General features: G+C 37.9%; 1 protein-coding gene across 1 annotated transcript; it reads right to left on the minus strand.

Moving 5' to 3' along the window:
• LOC107750420 (2-hydroxyacylsphingosine 1-beta-galactosyltransferase-like) lies at positions 1-27114 on the minus strand. Its single transcript, XM_016565782.1, has 6 exons — positions 26769-27114; positions 17728-18554; positions 11422-11564; positions 7910-7986; positions 3681-3900; positions 1-2347 (listed from the first exon to the last, which is right to left on the minus strand). Exons 2-6 carry the CDS (start codon positions 18550-18552, stop codon positions 1987-1989), a joined length of 1626 nt encoding a protein of 541 aa, XP_016421268.1. The 5' UTR covers positions 18553-18554; positions 26769-27114; the 3' UTR covers positions 1-1986.

Consider the following 27114-nt stretch of genomic DNA (forward strand, 5'->3'; position numbering starts at 1 on the left):
TTATTTACATAACACAGACACACATTAAATCATTATGAAAAAAAAAACTAAAAAAATAAGACTAAACTCCTTCAAGCAGCCTTTAACAACTACTTCTACAAGGACTTTATCAGGAAACAGACTATGAGAGACAAAGAAAGGCTTCAATGCACTGTAAGCGAACTGGAACATTGGTTTTAAATGATCAGTATATAAAGGGAAAGCTGGACACAAGTAGGCTCAAGCAACCCCATTCAAATGCACACGCATACGCATTTCACATATAAGAAATAACAATCTATTACAACTCGCGCACACACACGGCCTTTAAGGTTAGAGTCCATCTGCAGCTTTTTCCTCTGTTGTTAACCATCTAATATTAATACTGAAAATCATACAAAACAAACAACTAGAAAACAATTACGATGTTCAAAATGTGTGCGTCACTGTTTCACCAGTCATAGCTCTGATGCATTTGCAGCCGTATTGCAGCTAGCGTATTTTCAAGTATGGGCAGTCTAAAACAGTGCTTGGCTGACGAAATGCTTTCAACCTCATGGTAAAAACAGTTTCAAATTATTATGACATCAGTGATTCTTCATTTAAGCTATTTTGGTTTTGTGTTCTTAAGGTGGGGGGGGGACAAGGATTATATGAACAGTGTTGTGGTGCATTTAAAACAATCACACTGAGACTATTACTGGCAACAGTTCAGTCTGACATTGAGTTGTAAAAACAGCATGTGATTTTATAACAGGTTGTCCAGTGGCATTTATTTAAAATAAAACCTCTGAGGCTGAGAATGCACTTTAACGCACAAATAATTTGCAGAAGTTCTGTTTATTGCCACCTCAAAACACCTGGTGAAAAGTCACACAACTAAATGTTAGATCGACATGTTACCAAAATATTGCCTTTCACAGAACTTCCAGTGATGTAAATGGCTAAAGGTTAAAAGAACCAATAGAGCACCATGGGAAATGTTCATTACAGTACCAAATTCCTCCAGGTCACTCTAGGCCCATTGATTTGTGGGAACATGTCAGCAAACGATCTTTTGCGTTGATAACAACACTCGTCTGATACATATTCTAATAAAAATGTAGTTTGTTTGGGACATTTCGAGACACACACAGGCACTCACGCGTAACTGCTATATACCCCCCACCCCCCTAAAATGTTCCTCCTAAGCATGATTTGCTTAATAAAATAAACCATTCAGTAAAGATGACTGCAGTGAGGAAGAATTTAAACTTCAGAACATAAACATCCATGAAGCAACACAATAGTATGGGTATACCAGTATACTGGCTCCTACTGTAGCTTTCCAAAATTATTGTAAATAGAAGCAAGTTTTCAAGTTTAACTATCCCCATCAAAATCTCTAGCATTTTGCATAGCTAGCATAACTAGCAACATTAACTAGTGCAGATTTGTGTCTACAAGGAATGAGGTTGTATGTTAGCAGAACAAAAAGCATATTAAAGATTAAGGCAAGGCTGGCAAAATAAACACTAGCAAATATGCTAGCTTGCTAGCACTGCTAACATCCAAGAATTAATATTCCTGAAGAAATGAAAACAAAGTAGGGACGGAGTGAGTGAAACATAAATATAGAACATAAATTAAAATCAGCGCACAACAGTGCACAAAAAAGTATGACATTTCTATAAATAGATATAGATCTCTGTTGTATTTGGATGTAGTAAAACCTGATGCCCCATAGCATGATAGCTTCTTGTTAAAAACGTTAATTTCTAAACTTCAAATCTGTTGCTTTTTCCACAAGGATAAACTTCCACAAGGGGGGGTGGGCTTTCCATTTATGTTTTCTGGTTTCCTTCCATTCTTCCTTACTTTGGCTTCCCACTTACAGTTTGTTGTTATAATGGTTGGTTTGTTTCTTTATTGACCCATATATTTATTTCCTGGATAGGCCCTGTTTTGAGTGAAGAGTAGTTAATTCCTCTCTTTAGTGAAGCGTTAGTGTTGATTTCTCCTAGTGCTTTACTTTAGTTTCTTCTCCGTACTTCTAACATGGCCATTTCTTTTGTGCTTGCCATTTGGAATTCCATTATGACAATGTCCGTTCACCTTCTCCGCCGGAGATGAACCGCGCACCACTCGTGATTGGATGCACTTGCCTATTCGGTATAGCAAGTAGCCAAGGAGAAGCAGGCACACTCCTATCACCACAGCGACGTCCAATAAGAAGTACTGGTAGGTGGGGATCTCATAGACTGTAGAGCGGAGATGGTCGGCGCCACGATGACGGAGTATATAGCTAATCCAGTAAACCGCCCGGCTCACTGGATGACCAGGCTGATCTTTATGAATCTGAGACAGCAACTGTGCTCGCTCACGATACCTTATTAGAAAGAGAGATGGAGAGGTTTCAGAACATCTGAGACAGCACATATATTTCACCAACAGGATGTTGATCTTAACATAAAGGCCACAAGATGGCACTGTTCCATATTCTCTCTTCTTGATCTGTAATTCAGGTTCGAAGTTCCATGAAAACTATCAGCAAGCAACTTAATCACGGATCTATGGAAGCCCGTTTCCGCCACTGAATAAAAAATTTTAAAAAGGTTATTGCGACTTTTTATCTTAGAATTCTGACTTTTTTTCACAGAATTGTGAAATATAAACGAGTTAAAAAGTCGCAATTCGGAGAAATAAAGTCAGAACTGCGAGATATAAACTTTTGACCTTTTTTCTCGCAATTCTGACTTTATAACACAACTGAGCGTTATAAAGTCAGAATTGCGTGATATAAACTCGCAATTGCGAGTTAAAGTCCAATTTTGAGGGGAGGGGAAGACTGATGTGTTCTCAGAATTGCGAGTTTATATCTCACAATTCTGACTTTATAACTCGCAATTGCGTGTTATAAAGTCAGAATTGCGAGATATAAACTCGCAATTCTGGGAAAAAAGTCTGAATTGTGAGTTTATATCTCGCAGTTCTGACTTTATTTCTCAGAATTGCGAGTTTATATCACGCAATTATGAGAAAAAAAGTCGCAGTTACCTTTTTTATTTTTTATCCAGTGTCGGAAACGGGCTTCCATACGGATCTGATCTTCACATTTTTGTAAATGCAAATCAAAATAATTAGTTAATATTAATAGTTGAAAATAAATCAATAATAATTTGAAAAACTGATAGTGATAAATAAAAAGGTACTTTTTTTTGTATACTCAGTGGCCTTCAATCCACCTTCCACTTTGATTTTATGGGGGAAAAAACAGCTTGGACATTCTGCTAAATATCTCTTTTTGTGTTCTCCACAAGAAAGAAATTCATACAGGTTTGGAAATACATGAGGGTAAGTAAAGGATGACAGAATGTTCATTTTGGGGTGAACTGAACTTTAATACAGCTAAACCCCTAAAATTCAGTCTGTAGAATACAATGTTTTTTAGGCTACATTACTCTTTGGCTTCCTCGGATTTGTTAAAGCACTATGGATCTGCAAATATTGACACCATTGCGGGGTCTTCAATAGGTCCTGTTTATCATTAAACTTGAGTAACCCCAATTCCACAGTCATTAAAGATTAACTCGGCTGTGTGTGTGAGGGTTTGGATTTGTATTACCTGTTTTTTAACAGACGCTTTACAATGACTGAAGATAGTGTGTGTTTGTGTGTGCTTAATTCACTTTATTCAGGCATTTTATACACATGTGAATTACCTTTTGTCTGTAATAATATTAACCATGGCAATGTAAAGGTCTTCTTCACTCATCCTTTTCCACTCAAGCATTATGCCCATGCCTTTGGCCTGAACTCGCGTCATGGTGTCATAGTGATCACCAAACAGCGGAACACCCACCACGGGCACACCGTGATACATGGCCTCATAGATGCTGTTCAAGCCCCCGTGGCTCAAGAAGGCCCGTGTGTTTGTGTGGCCTGTAGGTGAATAAGAGATAGAGTGTGAGAGAAAAGACAACTATTATTGAAAAATTTGCAATTTGCCATGAAATGCTAACATTTACCATAGTTGCTGCATAGTAATCACTGTTTAACTCTTTCCCTGCCAGCGTTTTTTTTTTAAGTTGCCAGCCGCCAACAGCATTTTTGATAATTTTCACAAAATTTTCATGGCACTCAGAATATTTTGTTGTATGAATATCTGAACATGCAATGTGTCAAAAGAAAGAACAGACCCTCTGCTCAAAAAAAAAAAATTTGTATCTAGTTTTTTCATGCATTATTTTTTTATCAACTCTTGAATGTGGGTACGTTTAAAAAAAAAAACATTTTGAACAAAAAGCTGAGAAAACCACATTTTTGTCAAAGACTACTTCTGGATGGGATTCAGAACAATGATCAAAACATAGATGGAGTCATTCACTTCCATCAACATAGCCAAAGCGTCACAGTCCTAAACCACTTCCTGTATCAATATTTCATTTGGAAACGTTAGGCAGTTTTGATTTATATGCTGTTTAATGTTTAATGATCACGTTACATGCATCTTCTTACATACGCAATCGCTTGTTTCTGCTTCTTCTTCACCTGTGTTTTGATTCAGTACTCTCAGTACTATCAGAAGACGTGCAACAGCGCCTCCTACCATACACCAGTGATAACACGGAAAGCCAGAAAATTCTGTCAGTGGCAGGGAAAGAGTTAAATGTGGTATTTTGAGTGAGACTATAGTAACAACATTAACATTAATATGGTAACATTAAAGAAACACTCCACTATTTTTGAAAATAGACTCATTCAAAGAGTTTCTATATTTTTCGTATTTAAAACTTGACTCTTCTGTAGTTACATCGTGTACTAAGACCGACGGAAAATGAAAAGTTGCGATTTTCTAGGCCGATATGGCTAGGAACTATACTCTCATTCCGGCGTAATAATCAAGGAACAGCAGGCGCAATGATATTACTCAGCGCCTGAAAATAGTCCCCAGCTAGATAACTTATAGTGGAGTGTTCCTTTAATACCTATGGTTTCTTTAATACAAACTATAATATTCACTATGAAATATAGCACTAAACTAGATTTAATAGCAGAAAACTAGATTTTTACATTTTTAAAAGAAAATGCAAGTGGTCTCATCCATGCAAAACCTGCCACTACAGTACGTTGCTAGGGTGCTCTGGGTGGTTGCCAGTGCATTTCTACACCGTTGCTAAGGTACTCCAAAGCTGAATCCCAATTCAGAGTCTGCATCCTTTGAAGGCTGCATTCAAAGACTGATTGCTTTATTGCGGTGCAACGAAGGCTTTCCCAATTCGAAGGCTCCTTCAAATGTGGCCTTGAAATGCATCCTTGGTTTTCCACATAACAAAGGATACAACTAATGGATCGTTTGGGGGCCCAGACTATCCTGAGATTCATTGCGCACTGATGATATTATATATATACAGTGGGTACGGAAAGTATTCAGACCCCCTTAAATTTTTCACTCTTTGTTAAAACTTTGAAGCGGTTCCAATGTTGACTTATAATTTACTAAGATGTGATATATAGTTTTTACTCTTAATTATGTACAGAAATGGATCAGGGTGAACATGCTCCTGTCTTGTTTTCAGACTGTTGAATATACAGTAACATTCCAAAATGAGTCCACCCCTATGATATTCTCACACCTAGATATGACTTGGGCCCCTCTTTCAGTTTATCATCCACCAGTTTGAATGCTTAGAAAAGTAAAGGCACACCTCTCATTGATAGGTGATTAGAGGTATCATTCATATACATGGCATAAACAGTGAGATGAGTTACACACCAAAGATTAATATTGGGGATTTTATATTCAGACAATAGTGATAAGTGCCTCACAAATAGTGCCATAATTCTATTAAAATAAAGGTTAACAAGATCGATCTAATAGTAAGCAGTTCTTCATTCAGTTGCTTCTGTGTGAACATGAGCCACTCCTGGCCTTTACACTCATCCCTCCCTAATGTGAACGGAGTGGAGTGACAACAATTTCTCCTCTTCACTCCAAGCATTCAATAATCACTCCGCTCCAGGTCCAGCTCCAGCTCCGCTCCGGGTTCAGCATTTCCCACTCCTCGCTCAACTGATCAGAAACTCCTTTGCTCCATGACGAAATTTGTGGCTAATGTATTTCAGTATGTTTTGAAATATCACAAAGTTCTGTTCAGAAATTATATTAAACAAAAAATTCATACACAATACTAGAAAAATAGTTTAACATTAAATGACCGTTTAATTCAGTTGTCTATGCAGCGTCTCTCCACTATGGCAAAGCTGAGGGTTGTAGTTACTTCAGAAACAGAAATAATATGCAGTAACTTTTCCGTTTTTAAGCTGACAATTCACAGGACAGCGTGGACAATTTTTGGCACTCCTGAATGTTTTTATGTGCGCGCAACCTGTGCGTTATGTGCGAGCTTGTGTGTTGTGTCCATGCGTGCAGCAGTGTAGCAGCACATTAGTTTAGAGCGAAGATTAACTACCTGTACAATAAACTGTTTAAAATGTGAATTCACCCAATTAATATTGAGTATCCACATGCTACAAACAAACATGCTTGAGATTTAACTTCCCACACTCGTCCATCGCCTTCATTATAACACTCACCTTCATCTGTCAAGCTAGTTAATGATGTTTAATGCGTGAATTCCTGATAAAATGCAGTTATATTATGGGCTGTTGGCATTAATTGTGCTCGTGATGGAGCGGTAGTGGAGCGCTCTCGGAGCGAGTGAAAACCCAGATGCTTCGACTTTAAAAAATCCACTCCTTGCTCCAGTCAAAAATCACGCCGCTCCACTCCTTGCTCTGCTCCCACTCCACTCCGCTCATATATACCCTATACATGCTAACACTTCTTCCTCTGAATGAGTCACAATGAACAAAGAGTTTTATTGACCTTTCAGAGTCACCAGTTGTACATTAGCTCATATTGTACCCTTATATCTCTTTAAAAATACATTTAAAGACACATAGGAAAATCAAAGGGACATTTGCATACGATTTTGTAAATTTTATCCGAGGTTTCTCACGGATGGGGTGGGGTGTGTACAGTATCACTCCCTCACTGGTACTAACATGAGGCAGGACGGTTTCATTTAATGCACAAAGCTGCATACAGTGTGTGTAAGTGCATTTCATGCTCTGAATAAAAATGGAATTTAAACTGTTGTTTATTGTGACAGTGTTGACCATGGATCATTGATCTTGAAGTTCAGTCCAGCTGATCTTTAGACAAGTAAGCGTTTGTGTTGAATAGCTGAGGGTCCTTAGAGAAGAAATGCCTTGGGTCCATTCTGTCTACCGACTTTGTGTATCAGACTTTTTTTCTTGTCGTTATCTCTGGTTGGCAATCCAGAGCAATCCAAACTCAAAGCACAGGATGCATCGACTAGGTCATCAGAGAACAGGAAGTGTGGCAGACAGCAGAAAGACAGTGAGAGAAAGAGAAAAAAGAAATAATGATGGAGACAGAAAGGCCCTCTGTGACCTCAAGCCCATGGTGCACAATGAAACAGAAACTCATTCATACAAGCAAATGCATGCATAGGCTTTGTGTCTTCTAATACAACAGAGACATTATCCAAGAGATGCAGAAAAAAGCAGTGAGGAGGATGAGTTATCTCTCCTTCACACATACTGCACACAAAAAAAAGCATGTCTTCCAGTAAAAATACCTAAAAAGCCTTAAAACAAGTTAGTATTTACTTCAGAAAACATTCTAATAAGCTGATTTGGTGCTCAAAAACATTTCTTCATTAATAATTTAATATTTATTATTAATATTATTTATGTTTTTGCGAAAACCATGATGCAGTTTTTTCAGGATTCTCACTTTTGAATAATAATGTATGGAGAGTGTTTTGACATTTTTACTGGAAATGTTTTTTTTTTCAAACTTCATACGCATTTCTTAGAATTCAGAAATGTCCTATTTAGTGAGAGATAGGATGATACGTACCCAACAGGTCGTTCTGTGGCATCCACTCCACTAGTTTAGTATTGTTGCCAAGATTGGAAGGAGGAACTCCAGAGAACCTGCAGAGAAATTGAACTCAGGGTTAGGCTCTTTCAAAATATTAAAAAGCTTTTAGCTCATCTAGGGCTATAGTGGATGAGACAATCATTAGTTGATAAGAATGAAGAATTGGTTAGTTATTCAAAGCATCATAGATATGAGTGAGATCAGGGGAGTGAGGTATTTTTTGGAAAGGAAAAGCACATTAGAGACAGAGACCATATATTTTGCATGCATATCAGATTAATAAAAAAAAAAAAATTACATTTAGAAGGCAAATATAAAGAAAAAAGATGAAAGACAATCAGCCAGCAATAGAAAACCAGATGGTTTCCTTCTACCTTATAAAGCTTATAAAGTCTCCAAAGAAGATTTTTTTAATGTTTCTGCAGTAATGCATGACATATATTACATATAAACATGGTAGTTATACTACATATAAACATTAAGTTTGATGAATACAACAAGAGATACAACCATTGTACTTTTGAGAAAGGCATTGAAGGCAACATGAAACTGTATTCGCAACCTATTTGATTATGTAAAGTGATGGATTTCCAAATGAAACAGAATATTCAAAGAGCAAAAGCAATGTAGGATGGGACCTACATGTTGAAGTAAATTATTGTGGTAACTATTAGCAACATAATTGAAAGGCTGCTTTACCTACAACAGTAGCCTAAAACAATGCCTAAATAGCTATTGTATAATGTTATTGGTTAGCATTTTTTGCTGACCACATGGCCTAATTGACATCAGCAGAAAAAGGGAATTATTTTCACATTACAAGGACAAACAATTTTTCTTTAAAGCATGCACTGATAAACTGAGTACAAAAACACCAGGAACACACACCACTGCTCAAAAGTATGGGGTCGGTAGGATTGATTTGAAAAGAATGCTAATTATAAGAAATGTTACTTGAGCATGTGATTTCATGTTGGCTTTAAGAAATAAATACTCACGTATTTGCACATCTGCTAAATAACTAATTAAACTAACAATACAACAAGAGTTCTTCAGTGGAGATTATATGAAGCCTTCATCTTGAAGTCTGGCTTGAGATTTAGTCAAGATCTGTCACTTGTGAGCAAACAACACACAACCTAAAGGCCAGTATGTGCCAAACCTAATGACAAACATTCTACAGTTACTAAGAAACCCGACAGCAGTCAGTGACTCTAATTACCATTACTATAATCTATGCACAGTGTGAGAGAGAAAGAGTTGAGACCATATGTTCATGACTTCATGTCTGAATACGTAACAAGAGTGGTATATTGTTGAGGCTCACAGAAGTGTGTCCATCTATCTGTACAGTATATGCACAGAATGTGTTTGTGTTCCCTGGGCATTTCCGCTCCCAACAGTCTCCTCATTAGTAAAGACTTGCCTTGGCACATTTGCATGAACACAAGAAAGCAACTGAGATTATATGGCATGACTACGGGAGTCATGACGATATGAGTGCATATGACAACAAAAGGTGCTGCTATTTATAAGCATGCAAGTTCACTTAGGAAAAGCTAAAGAGGAAAGAACCATAAAAGGACGTTTAAATGTAAGCATAGAGAAACAAAATTAATCCAATGGGAAAGTTTACATGCACATGTGATATATTTTTGAGCTGGGCTAACTCATAAGAGCATTACCTTTCAAAACCTACATTATTTTATAAATTCTGCTTTATATAAAGCCATTTCAATATTAATACAGTATTTAAAGCAAATAAATCATCCCCTTAAAAATGAAAAAATTGCCATTTAACTTTATTTCTTCCATGGTAGGAAACTAGGAAATTTGTGGTTGCTCTTTTCCATGCAATGAATCCCTTATGGTGACTGAGGCTTTCCAGCTTTATTGATTGCAAAATTAGCATTATTAATATTAAAGTGGTTCTATATGTGTAGTAAAGTTCAATTTTCGACTATTCCTCACACAAAGCTATAATATGGCTTTAGATGACTTGCAATATAGCACACAAGTTGTACTCTATGCACTATGCACCACTTTTTGTAAGTTCCCAGTCGTTGTAACTGTATGGAAAAATGAACCAGTGCAATTCTTTATCATTTCTGTCTTTGTGTTCCACAGAAATAAAGTCCAACAGTTTTCTGACACGAGTGCAAAGTAAATAATGACAGAATTTTCATTTTTAGGTGAATGACCCCTATAGAATTATACATAAAAAAAATTAAGGTGGGGGTTTCAAAAGCCATTTGTAAACCATTTTATTATAGTATTTGTCTCTGAGCCTCCAGTGGGCAATTGATGTTGAAAAGACATCAAATTGGCATCAAAATTGACATCAAAAAACAGGTCGAATATGTAAATCAAACTGACGTCAAAAACTTGACATGACATTGATTTGATGTAAACTGAACATCAAACATATTGGCCTACATATACATTAAACCAATTTCAGTGTGGGATTAACTTCCTATTTTCACCTAACTACCACTGGAAGAAACTGCCAAACCAAACTGAATTTAAAATGATGTTACAGCATCTTGATCAAGTTTTGACTGGTATTTGACGTCAAATTGGTATCAATGTGCCCGCTAGGTATTGTATTGAATGTGTATTTTTGTTAGAGAGAAGGTTTTAAACTATTACAATACAACAAACCAAAATATCAAATGATGATCAGAATAATCCTTACATTTTTTTAATGTTTTTTCATGATCATGACTTATGTACCACCATCTCAGAGGATCAAATGTCCCTCCACTGCCAACAAAGGATGAAGATTGATTGGTTTCAGTGTGGGATTAACTTCCTATTTTCACCTAACTACCACTGGAAGAAACTGCCAAACCAAACTGAATTTAAAATGATGTTACAGCATCTTGATCAAGTTTTGACTGGTATTTGACGTCAAATTGGTATCAATGTGCCCGCTAGGTATTGTATTGAATGTGTATTTTTGTTAGAGAGAAGGTTTTAAACTATTACAATACAACAAACCAAAATATCAAATGATGATCAGAATAATCCTTACATTTTTTTAATGTTTTTTCATGATCATGACTTATGTACCACCATCTCAGAGGATCAAATGTCCCTCCACTGCCAACAAAGGATGAAGATTGATTGGGATTTAAAACAAACATACTGAGATTCATCATAATTATTGACAACACTCTCAGTAAATTACACGTGAATCTGTACAATGCTTTAGTCCGAAATGAATTCATCAAGTTTTGCATTCAGAAACCATTGGAAAGTCTAACGAAACCTTCATTTTGAATGAGGGTTTACAGGTTTGGAAATGGAAAACAAAATAGTTAGTTGTAGCCACAACTAACTTATCAGTGACCCACCACCACAGTTCAGTTCCCATTGGATACTATGTGATAGAATAAGCTATAATGGAGAGATACGCAGGTGATTTGATCTGTTGGCAAAATGGTTCACTGATCACATGAAAGAGGAAATGAATGGAATGGCAGTACCTCCAGATGACTCTCTGGGGAAGACGGCTCAAGGCTCCTGCAAGTTTCCGAGCAATGTCATCTGACAGATACTTGACTCCTGCGCCAAACGACACCACTACGAAACCATGTTCATCTGTATCCTTCACCCAGGCTTCAAACTCCTGTACACACACACAGATCAAATACACAGTTCAACAATCTATGAAATTTGTGCTGACTATATTCACAAGACAAAGCAATTCAACGTTATATGGAAATCAAAATTAGCATCTAAATAAAATGGTTCTGTCTGATTTGTAAATATAATTTCATTTGAATACATTAAGTTAAAAGTAAAAAGGGACTAGAAATATCTCCAGAAAATAACAGCTGCACATAAATACCACTGTATATGAATCTGGTAATTATTCAGTACCATAGTACGCATCAAAGTATTACCATCTGATAGTAAGCACTTTGAACAGAAGAGAACAGAAAGTTTGTTAAACACTTGATTTATGAGACCGTGCTTTTGTAAGCATGCAATAAAATGGCTGAAGAATGCAACTTATTATCGGAGTATCAGTGTTCACCAGCACATTGCTACATAGTTTGACTTAAAGGGACATTACATACAACTTTTAATTTCCAAACAAGTGAAAACATGCATTTCATAATATTAAATGGTTTTAAGGTGTGGACATTTCTCAAGCTACTTTACCTTTGACAGAGACACATTTCATGTTTAGAAATCCCTCAACCTGAAAAGAAATCATGATCAAGATTTCTCAAAAACCTTTTATGTCAACCATATGCCATTTTCAGTGGTAAGTGCTATGCCACCACAATGGAAAATGAAATAAATGTGATGTACAAATGTCAGTGTCTTTTTTTAGAGCTGTGTAAATTAGACTTTGACCAGGTGTGTCAAACACATTTTAGATCAAGGGCCAGACTGGACAAAACTTCAGGTTGTGCGGGTTGATTTTTTTTTTTATGTATTAAACCTTGGTACATCCATGGAGAGCAATCTGGAGCATATAGAGCGCAGAATCACTTTATCCTGCTTTAATTACCAATATTGGGGTAATTCAAAAAGGAAGATTACTTAGATTACATACTGTACACATGTAGTTAATATACGCATTCAAAAATCACAGAATATTAACCGAACAAAAATAATGACAAGAAAAAGAAAAGCCTTCATTGCTCTTGGCTGGATTTCGTATTAAAAGATAACCTTAGCTTTAATAAGCCACCTAAAGCAGAACAATAACACAAAGTTAAATATAAAAGGAGAAACTGTATGGCTAATATTAAACTCCAAAATGGGAAAATGAACTAGACTGCTCTAGGACAGTTGTGACAGCCAAAGATATTTTGTTATTTTGATCAGATAATTCTATGATGAAGCAACAGCAAGTCATTTGAGTGTATGAAAATATTCTGTCATCACATTCGACACGTCTCCAACTTCTGGTAAATAAAAAATCTGATGAATGCTTATTCATCTCGCTCATTCAGTTATGATAGTAATGACGCATTATGATGATTTTTGGTTTAACTTTGGAATAATATTTAAATTCATTTTACAAACTAAAAGCTTGAATAACCTATGAAGACTACAGTATATTTTTATTTACATACACAGCAATAAACACACAGTTTTATTATTATAGCCATAGCAAGTTTTAAATCTAATTATAGCCATACAATTCAAATATTACATATGAATATTTACTGAGATTGTGTACAGATGTTTTCAGTCTTTTAACATTGAGGACCTAATGACGACAATGTCAGTAACCCAGTAACTCTCACACAATATGTGCAAAATTACCAGAAAAGGGACATAATGATACTATCTGTAAAAAACTGTTTACATGGAGTAAACATTGGCAACACATAACCAGAAGTTCATCCACCTAGAAAAGCATTCCCACAAAAAAGGGTTATTTAGACAAATTTACAGCTCAAATTATAAACCTAAATTATTATAGAGTAATACAAGTAATAAGTGCTAAACCAAAAACATGAGCTTGACATTTGAACTTTTTAATTAGTTTTTTTTAAATCTAATTATAGCCATAAAATTCAAATATTACATATGAATATTTACTGAGATTGTGTACAGATGTTTTCAGTCTTTTAACTTTGAGGACCTAATGACGACAATGTCAGTAACCCAGTAACTCTCACACAATATGTGCAAAATTACCAGAAAAGGGACATAATGATACTATCTGTAAAAAACTGTTTACATGGAGTAAACATTGGCAACACATAACCAGAAGTTCATCCACCTAGAAAAGCATTCCCACAAAAAAGGGTTATTTAGACAAATTTACAGCTCAAATTATAAACCTAAATTATTATAGAGTAATACAAGTAATAAGTGCTAAACCAAAAACATGAGCTTGACATTTGAACTTTTTAATTAGTTTTAAATCGTTGGTTCATATTTTTTAGATTTAGCTTTTGATTGTTATATTATAACATTGCTTACATATTCAAAAAATGTCAAATAAAATTCTAAGATGAGTATGGCTTTGTGTTAGCATTTAGTGCATTGTTAGCACTGTAGTGCAATTGTTAGCACAAAAAAATGAATGGTGCTAATTAGACTTAGAGCCTTTAGCCTTTTGTGTTAGCAGTTAGCATAGCTTCAAAATGAGCAGGTTTTTGTCTAAGACCTGCTTTTTCGCTGTTTGAGGGAGTCCAGCTGCAGCTGAACAGCCTGCATTGGCCTGGCACTGACTGTCCGCTCCTCACACTGGTCTCAGTGTCCTTCATACACACCCGACAATTGGCACATTTACACACATAAACACACACTCACACACCCTGCACTGACAAACACACTATTTGCATTATGGCTCCACGGCATACAATGAAGCCATTTGGGCCCTTGGTATTCCAAAAGTGCAAGCTTAGGTTCAGAACCCCCACTCCTATTCAGTGGACAGCTCTGCACAATCACCTGGATTGATAAGAGCAGCCTTTGTGAGCATAACACCCTGGTGCAAAATCAAGACTTCATATTATTGAGCTGTTAAACGAACCTAACACAGAGATAATAATGACTCAAATACACGGGATATTCTCTTAATGTTTATATAGCCACTTGTCACCACACCCGGCCATTTGCATTATGGCTCCACGGCATACAATGAAGCCATTTGGGCCCTTGGTATTCCAAAAGTGCAAGCTTAGGTTCAGAACCCCCCACTCCTATTCAGTGGACAGCTCTGCACAATCACCCGGATTGATAAGAGCAGCCTTTGTGAGCATAACACCCTGGTGCAAAATCAAGACTTCACATTATTGAGCTGTTAAACGAACCTAACACAGAGATAATAATGACTCAAATACACGGGATATTCTCTTAATGTTTATATAGCCACTTGTCACCACACCCGGCCTAATGGTTTTTAAACTGGAAAGGTGACCTAGGTCACTTGTTTGAGGGAGTGGGATGTGGGATTTTTGAGGTTGGCCATTTTGTATGAGGCCAAGTGAAAATGAGGTTCCTGTGTCAGTCGATCCCCATATCAGCACATGATGTAATTTTCTTGCCATTAATGAACTCAAGCATCAAAAGCACTGCATGTGCACACAATGCATTTACTGAAAGAACAAGGGAACTTTGGAATATAAATTGTAACTGTAGTCTCAACAGAGGATTGCGGAGCAAGCAAACAACAACAACAACAAAAAAAAGGTTGTTGTTTAAACTGATCCAAATATACAGCTCATAAGCTTTCCATTTAGAACATGAACTAGTAGGCAATGAAAAGATACGCTGATAATTATTTACATGCTTTTTGGAATATAAATTGTAACTGTAGTCTCAACAGAGGATTGCGGAGCAAGCAAACAACAACAACAAAAAAAAGGTTGTTGTTTAAACTGATCCAAATATACAGCTCATAAGCTTTCCATTTAGAACATGAACTAGTAGGCAATGAAAAGATACGCTGATAATTATTTACATGCTATGGATAAATGGGTGACAACAACATTCTGTACTAATTTGTCTAAACACTAAAAACTGAAATCATTTATTTTAAATGCTAAATTTAGACATCAAATTATAATGTACAGTATGTAAAATGGCTATTTTTATATTTGATAAATATTACATTTTTTTTACAATTTACAGTTTTATTAAATTAACAGTGTTTTCAAAGATTAACTTTAAATGAGTGTTAGACAATGGCAAAGGTAATCTAAATGTACAAATGTCCCTTTAAGGGTATTGCCCCTGTGACAAGTTGTTGTACCCTTAAAGGTACCATTTTTGCACATTTTCTCTGACAGTGAACACAACCGTGGCCAAGTAGTCCATAGCACAACAAAATGTAAAAAACACAACATAATTTTACAACATTATGCCACAACCCAACGGAATCCAGCCACAACAAAACTCGTCTTTCTCAGCCACCACAGAGGGTGGGCTAAACCTAACACTAGGCTAACACAGCTCATGTGTTCATAAAAAGAATGGTACATTCAAAACGGTTCAAAATTTGGATTTCATTAGACCATTACTTCCCGTATACAGCCTGAATGTTAGCTTTAACACACTCTCAATGGTGGCTGAGAAGCATCACCACAAAATGAGCTGAGTGCACAATAGCTGGCTTTGTGTGTATTGCCCCATATGCAAAATTCAAATGTTCATAAAAAAAGACTGGTACAGTAAAACTGTTCAATATTTAGATTTCATTATGCCATTATCCCTAGCATTAACCACTTGCACGAATCAGACTTATCAAGCAATAGGGCAGCTCAGTGTTATTTTGTTAGAGCATTAAACAGTGCCAGTATCTAGATTTTAGTGCAACCTTGAAGAAGGCTGAGAAAGGTCAACTCCAACTGACTGGCTCGTTCAACTGTAGTAATTAATATATGTGAATTACTAGTGCCCATAAAAAAGACTGGAACAATAAAAATTGTTCAAAATGGATTTTATTAAATCATTGGAAACTGCATTAAACCCCAATGTCAGATTTATCGCATCTTTACAGATGGCAGAAAAATGACTCAGCTCATTGAACTTAAAGGGATAGTTCACCCAAAAATGAAAATTACCCCATGATTTACTCACCCTCAAACCATCCTAGGTTTATATGTTCTTCTTTCAGATGAATACAATCAGTTATATAAAAAATTGTCTTGGCTCTTCCAAGCTTTATAATGGCAGTGAATGGTGGTCAAGATTTTGAAGCCCAAAAAGTGCATCCATCCACCATAAAAAAAGTGCTCCACACTGCTCCGGGTGGTTAATAAAGGTCTTCTGATGCGAAGCGATGCGTTTGTGTAACAAAAATATCCATATTTAAAACTTCATAAACAGTAATCTCTTGCTTCCGGCTAACTGTTATACATGCATTCACGAGAGAGTGGCATTCCAGCGGAAGACGTAGGACATAGGTGTAGTGTAAGCTCCGGTGAGAAGTGAACATGGAAGCGCAGAGGAGTGAGCAAAACAAAACACCGGTCAAGAATTAGAAGTACAAAATGAGGATTTGTAAAGAAAAATGTCAGAGGATTTCGATATAAGCCAAGAGGAGACTGGTTTTCCTTTGCTGTAAACAAAACTTGGTTCTCGCAAGACTAGCATATTCTCACCGGAGCTTACGCTACGCCTACGTCCTATGTCATCCACTGGAACGCCACTCTCTCGTAACCGCGTGTACGACAGTTAGCGGAAACTAGAGATTACGGTTTATAAAGTTTTAAATATGGATATTTTTCATACTCAAATGCATCACTCCGCTTCAGAAGGACTTTATTTAAACCCCCTGAGCCGTGTGGAGCACTTTTTATGATGGATGGATGGACTTTTTTGGGCTTCAAAATCTCGACCACCATTCACTGTCATTATAAAGCTTGGAAAGGCCAGGACATTTTTTTATATAACTCTGATTGTATTCGTCTGACAGAAGAAAGTCATATACACCTAGGATGGCTTGAAGTTGAGGAAATCATGGGGTAATTTTAATTTTTGGGTTAACTCTCCTTTTAAGGAAGCGTCACATTATTTAAAGGGGAGGTTTACACATCAACAAGTAACTAATGAGTAAGTAGTTGAATTTAGCATTGTGATAGTAGTTGGTTAAGTACACTAATGCGCAAGAGCATTTCCATATGTTCGTTTCCGTTGTGTTGTAGCTTGATTCCACTGTAAAGTTATGCTTGCTTTTTAAATTATGTTGTGCACTAATGAGCCATCGTAGCATTATCTTGTGCATACCTGAAAGTGATACCACAAAAAAAATGCCAAAAGTAACATAACAATGTTTAGAGAATGTTTTAAATATAATAGCACTTGTTTCTTACCTGTGGCAAGGGGCTGGGGGGTTTGGTGAGGATGCCACCTACATAGACAACATGTGGCAGAGTGGGTCGTGGGAACTCGAGCGCCAAGTCAGTACACAGCATCCAGAGTCGACTATTCTGAACTAGATCATGCATGGACACAGATGGCTGGATGTTGTATTTCCTCATGATGCGATCATACTTGGGCAGAACCAGGAACTGGACACCAAATCTGGAAACCAGGTACACTGCTGTGTTAGCTACCCGTTGGAACAATGACATACGGTCTGTTAATAGAGAGTTAAATTCTGGGACGTAAGACAGGGGTGCTGGCGCCCCAACTTCTGCAGGGTACCACAGTCCTGTGCTGAATACTGCGTACTGGACACCCAGGATGTGAGCTATGACAAATCCACACATTTCATTAGGATCAACGAGCAGGAGGTCAAACTGTTCACGTTTTAGCTGCTCCATGACAGAAGCACTCCCAACAACGGCATCACAGTTTTGAGAATAATGGTCCAGGATGTCGAAAAGCTCCAGTGCTGTGAGACGCCCTGAGAAAATGTTGTGAACTTTTGATTGGAGGAAGTCGTCGGCTGAGGTGCTGTTAAAGATTCCAGGGTAGCGCTGGAGACGATAATGGTTGGAAGGTGGGACCTCGCGACCTTCGGAGACCAGGAAGACTGTGTCGTGGCCCTCAGCATGGAGAGCAGAGGCCAGGGTCTTAAAAATATAAAGGTGGCTCTCAAACATAATTGGAGGAACCACCACAATCTTAGCTGCCCAGGAGAAACTCGCTGTTAAACACCACAGCAATGTGGCAAGCAGGAAAAAAGCCTTCATGACTGCAGAAAGAAAGACAACAAATGATTAGAGATACTTCTATCTATCATTGACCCTTGTACTGAGCAACTACACAAATCAATACTTGAGTGTAAGCATTTTAGCATCCATGAAAGCATAACTAAGGGCCTGTTACAATATTAGGAATGCTAAACAAACCTATCCCCAAACTGAAAATCCATTGTGGTCTTCTGTTAATTCAACCGTTAATTCAATCACAAAACAATAAATGGAATTAATGGTAGTTGTTACCTTCCCTCCCAATCCCCTACAAATACGTAAAATCGGTTCCCTGAGATAAGGAAATTAGTGTTGCGTTAACACGCTATGGGGAAACTCCTGTTTACTCTGATACTGAAGCCTGATTTGATCACGTTCGTGTAGCTGTACAAACCAAAGGCGCTTCAACCCGCCAAAAGGGGTAAAGCCGACTGCAATATAAGTCGCCTCTGAATACCATTTCATCACAATCTTTCGACTGAAGTGACAGTCGTCGACTCACCTACAGCCTTATAGCACGGCAGCCTATGAAACGCTCGTTGCCTTATCTCAGGGAACCGAGGTTACGTAAGTAACCGGAAAGTTCCCTTTCGAACGGTCTCTCCCATTGCGTTAACACTCAATGGGGAACAAATCCAATCGCACCGTGCTATAAGCAAGTGCAGAACGAAGCCGCTCTGCGAACCCAACCCGAGCGCCCATATTGAGGGCTCCTGTAAGCATGAGCTAATAATGAGACCTGTAGCGAAGAGCTACCTGAATTATTAGGGCTAGTAAGGTATCGTAGTGAACCAGGTATGTCGGTCAGAACACACAGAGGGGAGTATCAGTTTCAACAGCTTTAATGATCATAAAGTATGATAATCAACAGTAGTGAGGGAAGACAGCCTTTACATACACTCCAGTTAGTGGTTGGATGTCAGGATACTGAAAGAGTAACCGGAAAGTTCCCTTTCGAACGGTCTCTCCCATTGCGTTAACACTCAATGGGGAACAAATCCAATCGCACCGTGCTATAAGCAAGTGCAGAACGAAGCCGCTCTGCGAACCCAACCCCGGAGCGCCCATATTGAGGGCTCCTGTAAGCATGAGCTAATAATGAGACCCAAGCCGCTAGGCTGAGGACTACATAGCATGACCTTTCCTACTTACAAAGGGGGTTAGGTATATTAAGCTGACAAAATCCGTGCCAGCAGGGCAGGGACGTCCAAGTTATAAAAACTGGTGAAGGTAGACGGCGACGACCAGCTGGCGGCCACACAGATATCACAGATAGAAATTCTGCTGGACCAAACCCAGGAGAAGGCCATCCCTCTGGTGGAGTGGGCCCTCACTCCTATAGGACACTGTAAGCCCACGGAAGCATAACAGGACTATAGCATTGACCATCCAGCGAGATTGGCAGCCCTTTAGAGCGGCCTCCGAAGCATACAAAGAGCTGCTCTGAGTGGCAAAATGTGACAGAGCGCTCAACATACACTCTAAGGGCCTGAACTGGGCAGAGTGGATTAGGACCCTGCTCGCCTTCTGAATTGGGGAGCGCTAGAAGGGTGGTGACTTTCCAAACCAGAAGCCGGATGGCAAGTAGTCGAGTTTTTCAAGTGGCAGATCACCACACGGGGGGGGGGCTTCAAAGTTACGCATTGCCTGCGATGACTTCTGTGCTGCTGTAAACCGCTAGGCAAACCCATTCAGCTTCCCTGATCTCGGTTAGAATCAACCAAAGGTGGCACCACCAAGTTGGCCATGGCCTTGCCGATAGCCTGTGCAGTGGCCTTAGAAGTGCGCAGAGCCAAATCAGTTGCTGTGTGCAGCTCCCTGAAGGCGTCAGAACTCTGGCCAGACTCATCCATGGTGTGGAGAAGCTTGGCCTGGAGCACCGCCATCATATAAAGTGCTGTGCCAGCCTGGCCAGCCGCTGAATAAGCCCTGTTCTCTAGGGCTGAGGTTGTCCTGCAGGGCTTAGATGGATGTGCTGCATGGACATTTAACCCCAAGGCCGATAGAGGGCACAGATGCACAGCGACCACCTCTTCCAGAGGGGGGAGCTTGCTATAACCTCGTTCTTCAGCGCCGTCAACAATGGTGAGAGCGGCAGAATTGGAAGAATTAACATGTGCCGAGTAGGGGGTGTGCCACGTCCTGGTGAGCTCCTCATGAACTGTCGAAAGGAACGGGACAGGCCGCTGGTGGGAGGATTGTTGACGGCGCTCTTTCAGGTACCACTCATCAAGGAGGCCGTGGGCAGGCTCTTCTGGAGCCCACCAAGCCAGGCTGAGATCCTCCACAGTCTTGGTTAGAATGCGGATCATCTCGCTGTCCACACTGGGCCATGTTGTCTGCGTCGGAGTAAGGGTGTCGGGGTCTTCGCCAGAACACACCCACGCTTCCGCATCTGAAGCTGTCAATGACAGAGTCATCCATGACAGTGTTAACGCAATGGGAGAGACCAATCAAAAGGGAACAGTAGTGTTGGCCTTTTGTTTTACCTGTTAACATAGCCTCAGAATAACCAAGAGTTTTTTTTAGCTATATAATGAATTGGCCAAATTAGCAACCTCTGACTGATATTAAGTACTATTGTATGAGCTAAACCTGACGTGCTGGAAAAATTGTTGTTATTAACTGTTGTTGTTAATGATTGTTACTAATTTTAATGCGTTTGTTATTTTTTGAGCTCTGACAATTCACCTGAATCACAGCTTCATAGCACCCTTTACATAGTCATAAAAGTGCAAATATTCTAAATCTAAATCATTCATTTTGGGTGTAGTTACAGAGCATTTCAGCTCAAATACAAAGGGATAGCATTTAGAATCAGTGACTGATTCAACCCGCTGGTCCAAGACACACACTGTGTTCTCTGTGTGTCTGAGAAAATGTGCGTCATAACTGTGTATGTGTATGTGTACAATAAATGTGTGGGCCTATGATACTGTGGATTGTTTCCTTTAATATAATGAGCAAAGTTCACTGCGCATTCTGCAAACATAAACTTACACACACATTCAAGTCACGTTACCTTTACACACATATTTCACATATTTCATGCTCCCAACTATACTGAAACGTTTATGGGTTGTTTACACAGTGCCCAATTCCTATTTATTTTTCCAAATATGATCTTTAGGCCTGGTTAAAATAATCAAGGCAAGTTTTCCCACACTCTTTTCAACCAGCTGAACACAAGGAAGAATTATATTTCAGAATTTTAACTGGGGTCAGTTTGATTTTTTGTTGTTGTTGAAAGAATTAATGCTTCTATTCAGCAAGGACAAGTAAATAGATCAAAAGTGACATTAAAGATTATTCAATTGTTACAAAAACTTCTATTTCAAATAAATGCTGTTCTCTTGAAATTCCACATTTTAGAATGATTTCTGAAGTGACACTGAAGACTGGAGTAATGATGCTGAAATTTCAGGTTTGCCATCACAGGAATAAATTATATTTCAAAATATATTCAAATAGAAAACGGTTTTACATTGTAATAATATTTCACAATAGTACTGTTTTCGCTGTATTAAATAAATTCAGGTATCATAAGTGTGTTAAATAAATTCAGCCATTGAGAGAATTCTTTCAAAAACATTTAAAAAAAAAAAAAACTTACTCCCGCCAAACTTTTAAACTGCAGAATATGTTTAATATATGAAAAATGTCACACAGGAACTAGCATGAACATTTTCGAATGATGACACAAATTAATCTTTGAGAGATGGTTTAAACTAATTCATGGAAGTGACTCAAACTTATCAAATCTTTTTTTCATTTTTGCTTCTGAAGTTTAAATCATCAAATCTCTCTTTTAACATTTCATGCTTCTAAGTCATAAGACTATTCTAATTACATGTAAATTAAAAATGTATAGTTGTAAGAGCCTTAAAAATACAATGAATCAATAACAATGACCAATTTAGCTCTGGTGCCCAGGAAACACCTGCATGCCTTAGCAGCCCTAGAGTTTAATAACATGTTTTAAACCCAATCCCTAAGGCTTTGGTGTTCTCGTCTGTCATCTTTAAGTCTCTCTTTAGTCTCACACCTTAATTAAAGCACATAACCTACAGCAGGTCATGAGCCTGGGGATCCAATAAACAGGTGTATGTCAATGTGTGAAAGGAGAAAGACAAAGATGCACATAAAGAACAAAAAGGTAAAGGGAAAGTGTACTTTTTATTCTGTTCAGAAATTATATCTCCACATTGTCTCTATAAGGCAGACAGGACCCTGAGTGGTCTGCATTTATAAATTGCATCCTTTCAAACAATTGTATTTTCATTTGGGCGTTCATCCAAATGAGGTTTGCCACATTTCTCTTCCGTCAGATAGCTAAAACAACAGTGCTGCATGGAAAAACCCTCTCTAAAAACAAAAGCAATGTCCTTGACAGTAAAAGTGGAAGCTATGAATCTTGCTGTTGTGTTTAAGGCTTACAAACTGCTCCCAAAATTATATAGAAGGACTGTCCTTAAATAAAAAGGCATGTCAAATCGAGTGTGTTGAATAAATCTATGAAACCCCTATCTGTAAATACCAAACAGGTGTTTAGTGGTGTTCAGACACAGTGAAGCTGTGAGGAGAACAAGGAGACTTAAGAAGGTATGTTTCCCGGGCCATATAAGCCAGCTGTTGAGGTAAATTTCCCATTTCTTTTGCTTTTAAATGACGGCTGTTGTTTCTAACGTGACCCTTCCACCATTTGGCTCTCTCAGTTTCAGGTGGGCTATCACTATTACAACCTTTTTATACCAGAATGTTGACGGTTGCCATGGCAACCCGGCCAGAATCAAGCTGTACCCTAGCAACGTCATAGCTTGTATTACTAATGGACGGTTCAGGTTTCCTGCCTATCAGAATGGAGAATCATTCGCTATTAAACACATGGAAAACGTTGAGATGAACGATAGAACCAATGTGATCGCACTGTTGTTTAGGCTGCCACACAAACATCACCTGATAAAATTAGATTCTCTTGATTAATCCATACTATTCTAAACATTTTGCAATGCATTAAACTGCATTGAAATTCAACCAATATTCCCTTTCGTGACCAATACAATATTGCTTTACGACAATTATAACTACATGATCATTAGACTAAAACAATAAAAACATAACATATTACTATTTTACAAATATTTATACCGATTAACTGATAAAATTAGATTCTCTTGATTAATCCATACTATTCTAAACTTATTTTACAATGCATTAAACTGCATTGAAATTCAACCAATATTGCTTTACGACAATTATAACTACATGATCATTAGACTAAAACAATAAAAACATAACATATTACTATTTTACAAATATTTATACCGATTAATATTGTTGTTATCATAACTTTTGGGATCTAAATGGCCAAAAAAAGTGAATATTGGATGAATAAACGCCCAGGTTTTGATGTCATAGCCAAAAGCTTGGAGTAATATTAATTTGTTTGCCATGTAGGTTAAGACCTGCGTACTTTTAGGAAAACAATATTATACTTAAAGGTGTTTGTGATTTAGCACTATTTCATCTCTTTATGTATTCATTAAACAGACAGTAACATATTTTTACTAGAAACACTGAATTTTATATTTAAAGTGCATGTGTCAGACTAAAAGCAGATGAACAGGAACTTTCTAGGAGTCAGGGGTTATCTACATAAGTATAGGCATAGCTAGATGTTATCATCATGGCATTAACACATGAGCATTTTGGTCACGTGACACATTATGATGATTGTGATACCTGATAAGGGAGAATGAACACCCAGACAATCAAAGAGCAAATACAAACAGCTCATACAGTGTGATCAGATCGAATGTGTATTGGGGTGTCTGGGTTTCTCTAACCATAATGGGGGATTTCCCTGCTCATGAAAATAAGCTTTTTATATTCATCAAACAAGGCATATTTTATGTGCTTTTTGTTTTATTTTTGATACTTTAAGACTGAATAAATAGTACACGATTCATAAAATCAGCTGTGGTGAACTGACCGTGATAGGCCTTTTTCTGCTAAATTAGGCAACAAATGAACTTGATCAAAATCTCGAATGTTTCACTATGGTCACACAAATGAAATAGGCCTACTAGACGTCCAGTAACAACCTCATTAGAACCTTACATAGTAGAAAGATTATGCTACTTAACTCAGTTGGAGCTTAATGAACAAACCCCCATCTAAGACCCCCACTAAAGACACTACATACCTGGAAAAAATGACGTTAGTGAGAATAAGCGATTGGCTAATGGATGCTTTGCGTGTGGTTCAGAGAGTTCGAATGGACTTTTAATATGCAAAGGAATGCAAAAGCCAGCAGGCCACATCCTTTTCAAGGAAAAGATGTCCTCTATTCACAAGAGGACAAAACAGCTGATCATATCTTACGGTACTAATCCAAATGTCATGGAAAACAGATAAGATTGGTGTGTGTATAAAAATAATATCTCACACAAAGAGTGAAGGAGAAATATCTGTCCAAAACCAAATGATCAACAAAACCATAAAAACCCAGCCACATTAGACTTCTGCGATCACACCTTTTCTGATTAAACCTATACTTTTCTCTAGAATTTCACACCATATACACACAGGTATCATGACAGCAGACTCTAAAGTGGAGTCCAAGCAGCAGGTGCTCATGGAGCAAATGACTTTAAACTGGTCTAACAGGATCTTCCCTTCCCCCTGCCACACACATACACACATTTACTAAATCAAACATCTTTCTCGAGAAATTAGAGCTGTATGTGTGGTATAAGTGGTGAGAGTTTTTCATATTACTTTTTTATTCTTATTAATTTTTTTGCATTACATTAAAAGGGACACTCACCCAGCACTAAAGTGAGGACTGGAGGATGTATCAATTTTTAGTGATCGATCTTGAGGAAAAATTTAACTGTGCATGGCATTAATATTAGCACAATCGTGCTTGCATTCACCCAGGTTGAGCATGCTCATTTTTGGCCTGGATCTATTAAGTTATGTACACATGCTCTATAATGAAACGATTATCAATTTTTCAAATTAGCTTATGTAAATTTGATGTTTTGATCATTTTTTATATTTTGGCATTACCATTTGTTTTTATTTGTTTTATATCTTAACTATAGTATTAAATTATAAATATTTGAAAAAACGTTTGTCTACATAATGAGTGTAGCATAACCATGCATGCAGGTAGCCATGTTGTTGGCAAGAAAGCCATAAAACAGAGAAGACCCCTTTAAACCCTCATGGCTGTGTCAAGGTCATTAAGGTTTTTTTTTTTTGTACATCTTCATGAAAAAAAACAGGGTTTTGTTCAAGGCAAATGGAACAGCATTAAGAAAACTATTTAAATATAAAAATACATATAATTGCACTTTTTACTGGTTACATGACTTGGCATCTTTAATGTAGGCTAATTATATATACGTGTTTGTGTGTGTGTGTGTGTGCATGTGTGTGTTTTCTAAGAAACACGTTTTAAATAAGAGTTTAAAAAGATTTCTTCATCACATTGGACCCATGTATACATAAAATGCAGTCCTTTTTTCTTTTTGTATTAACCCACAAAAAAGGAACTAAATAGACCTATAACCCGACGTTTTGTGAATTTCACAAGTATGTGTATGCAACAAGAATGTTACATCACACCGTTTACAGTCAGTTAGAACCCACAAACTGACCCCTTATACAAAAACGTTATTCTTTACAACAAAATGAAAATAAATAAAAACACACCGGAGACTATGAGGATATTTTTCAATCACACCTGACATTATCTCTTTATTTTAGTTTCTTATACAAAGCAGGAGTTGAATGTCAGTCTTATGGCGAGATACCCCCAGCTAAACTATCGCTCTCCGGTTAAATATTGATGAATGGGGCCGGTAAAAGTGAGCAGGTAAATCTTTAGATCACGTCCCAAGCGCTCACCTGTTCCTCAATCTTCAGGAAACTATTTAAAAACATCATGTGACAGGTACTCTGTCATACCATGATAGGCTACTGTATTATAGAAAAGCCCTATCATGAACTCGAGCCTCAAAATATGTTTACATGCAGCAGTGCGAGCCTTTTAAATGTCAGTCATCTCCTTAAAATAAACCAGAACCCAAAGGGCACGCCTAAGTGTACTCTGCCTGGAAAAATAGCGAAGGCTCATTTATCCGCACTCACTGAATGTTGCGAGTAACACCTGTTTCTAAACTGAAACACCGCCCTTCGCCACTTACCTGTACAGGTGAACCCGGTAGATCGGTGTCCGAAAGTCTGAAATTCACGTCCCCTCGCTCTCCTGAGCTTCTGACACTTTTACATAAATCCACAAATGGTGTTGGCCGGTTAAAACTGCCCCGTTTGCCACAACAGGCGAGGTGGTTTTCCCAATGGCAATGAGATGGGGCGTTGTGTATCAGAACTCCAGGGAGGGCGGGATATGCGAAACCTCCGTTCACACAGTCACTGCAGGGAGTGGTCGAGCAGTGTAAACGCTAGAACAATAGAAAGACTTTCGGCCTTCCCTCAAATCCCCCTGGAAGCGTCAGGTGCGTCGTTTGCTCTTTCGATACAGGTATATTT

Source organism: Sinocyclocheilus rhinocerous, unplaced genomic scaffold (assembly GCF_001515625.1).
Source record: "Sinocyclocheilus rhinocerous isolate Xijiao unplaced genomic scaffold, SAMN03320098_v1.1 scaffold1, whole genome shotgun sequence".
In the NCBI taxonomy this organism is placed as follows: Eukaryota; Metazoa; Chordata; class Actinopteri; order Cypriniformes; family Cyprinidae; genus Sinocyclocheilus; species Sinocyclocheilus rhinocerous.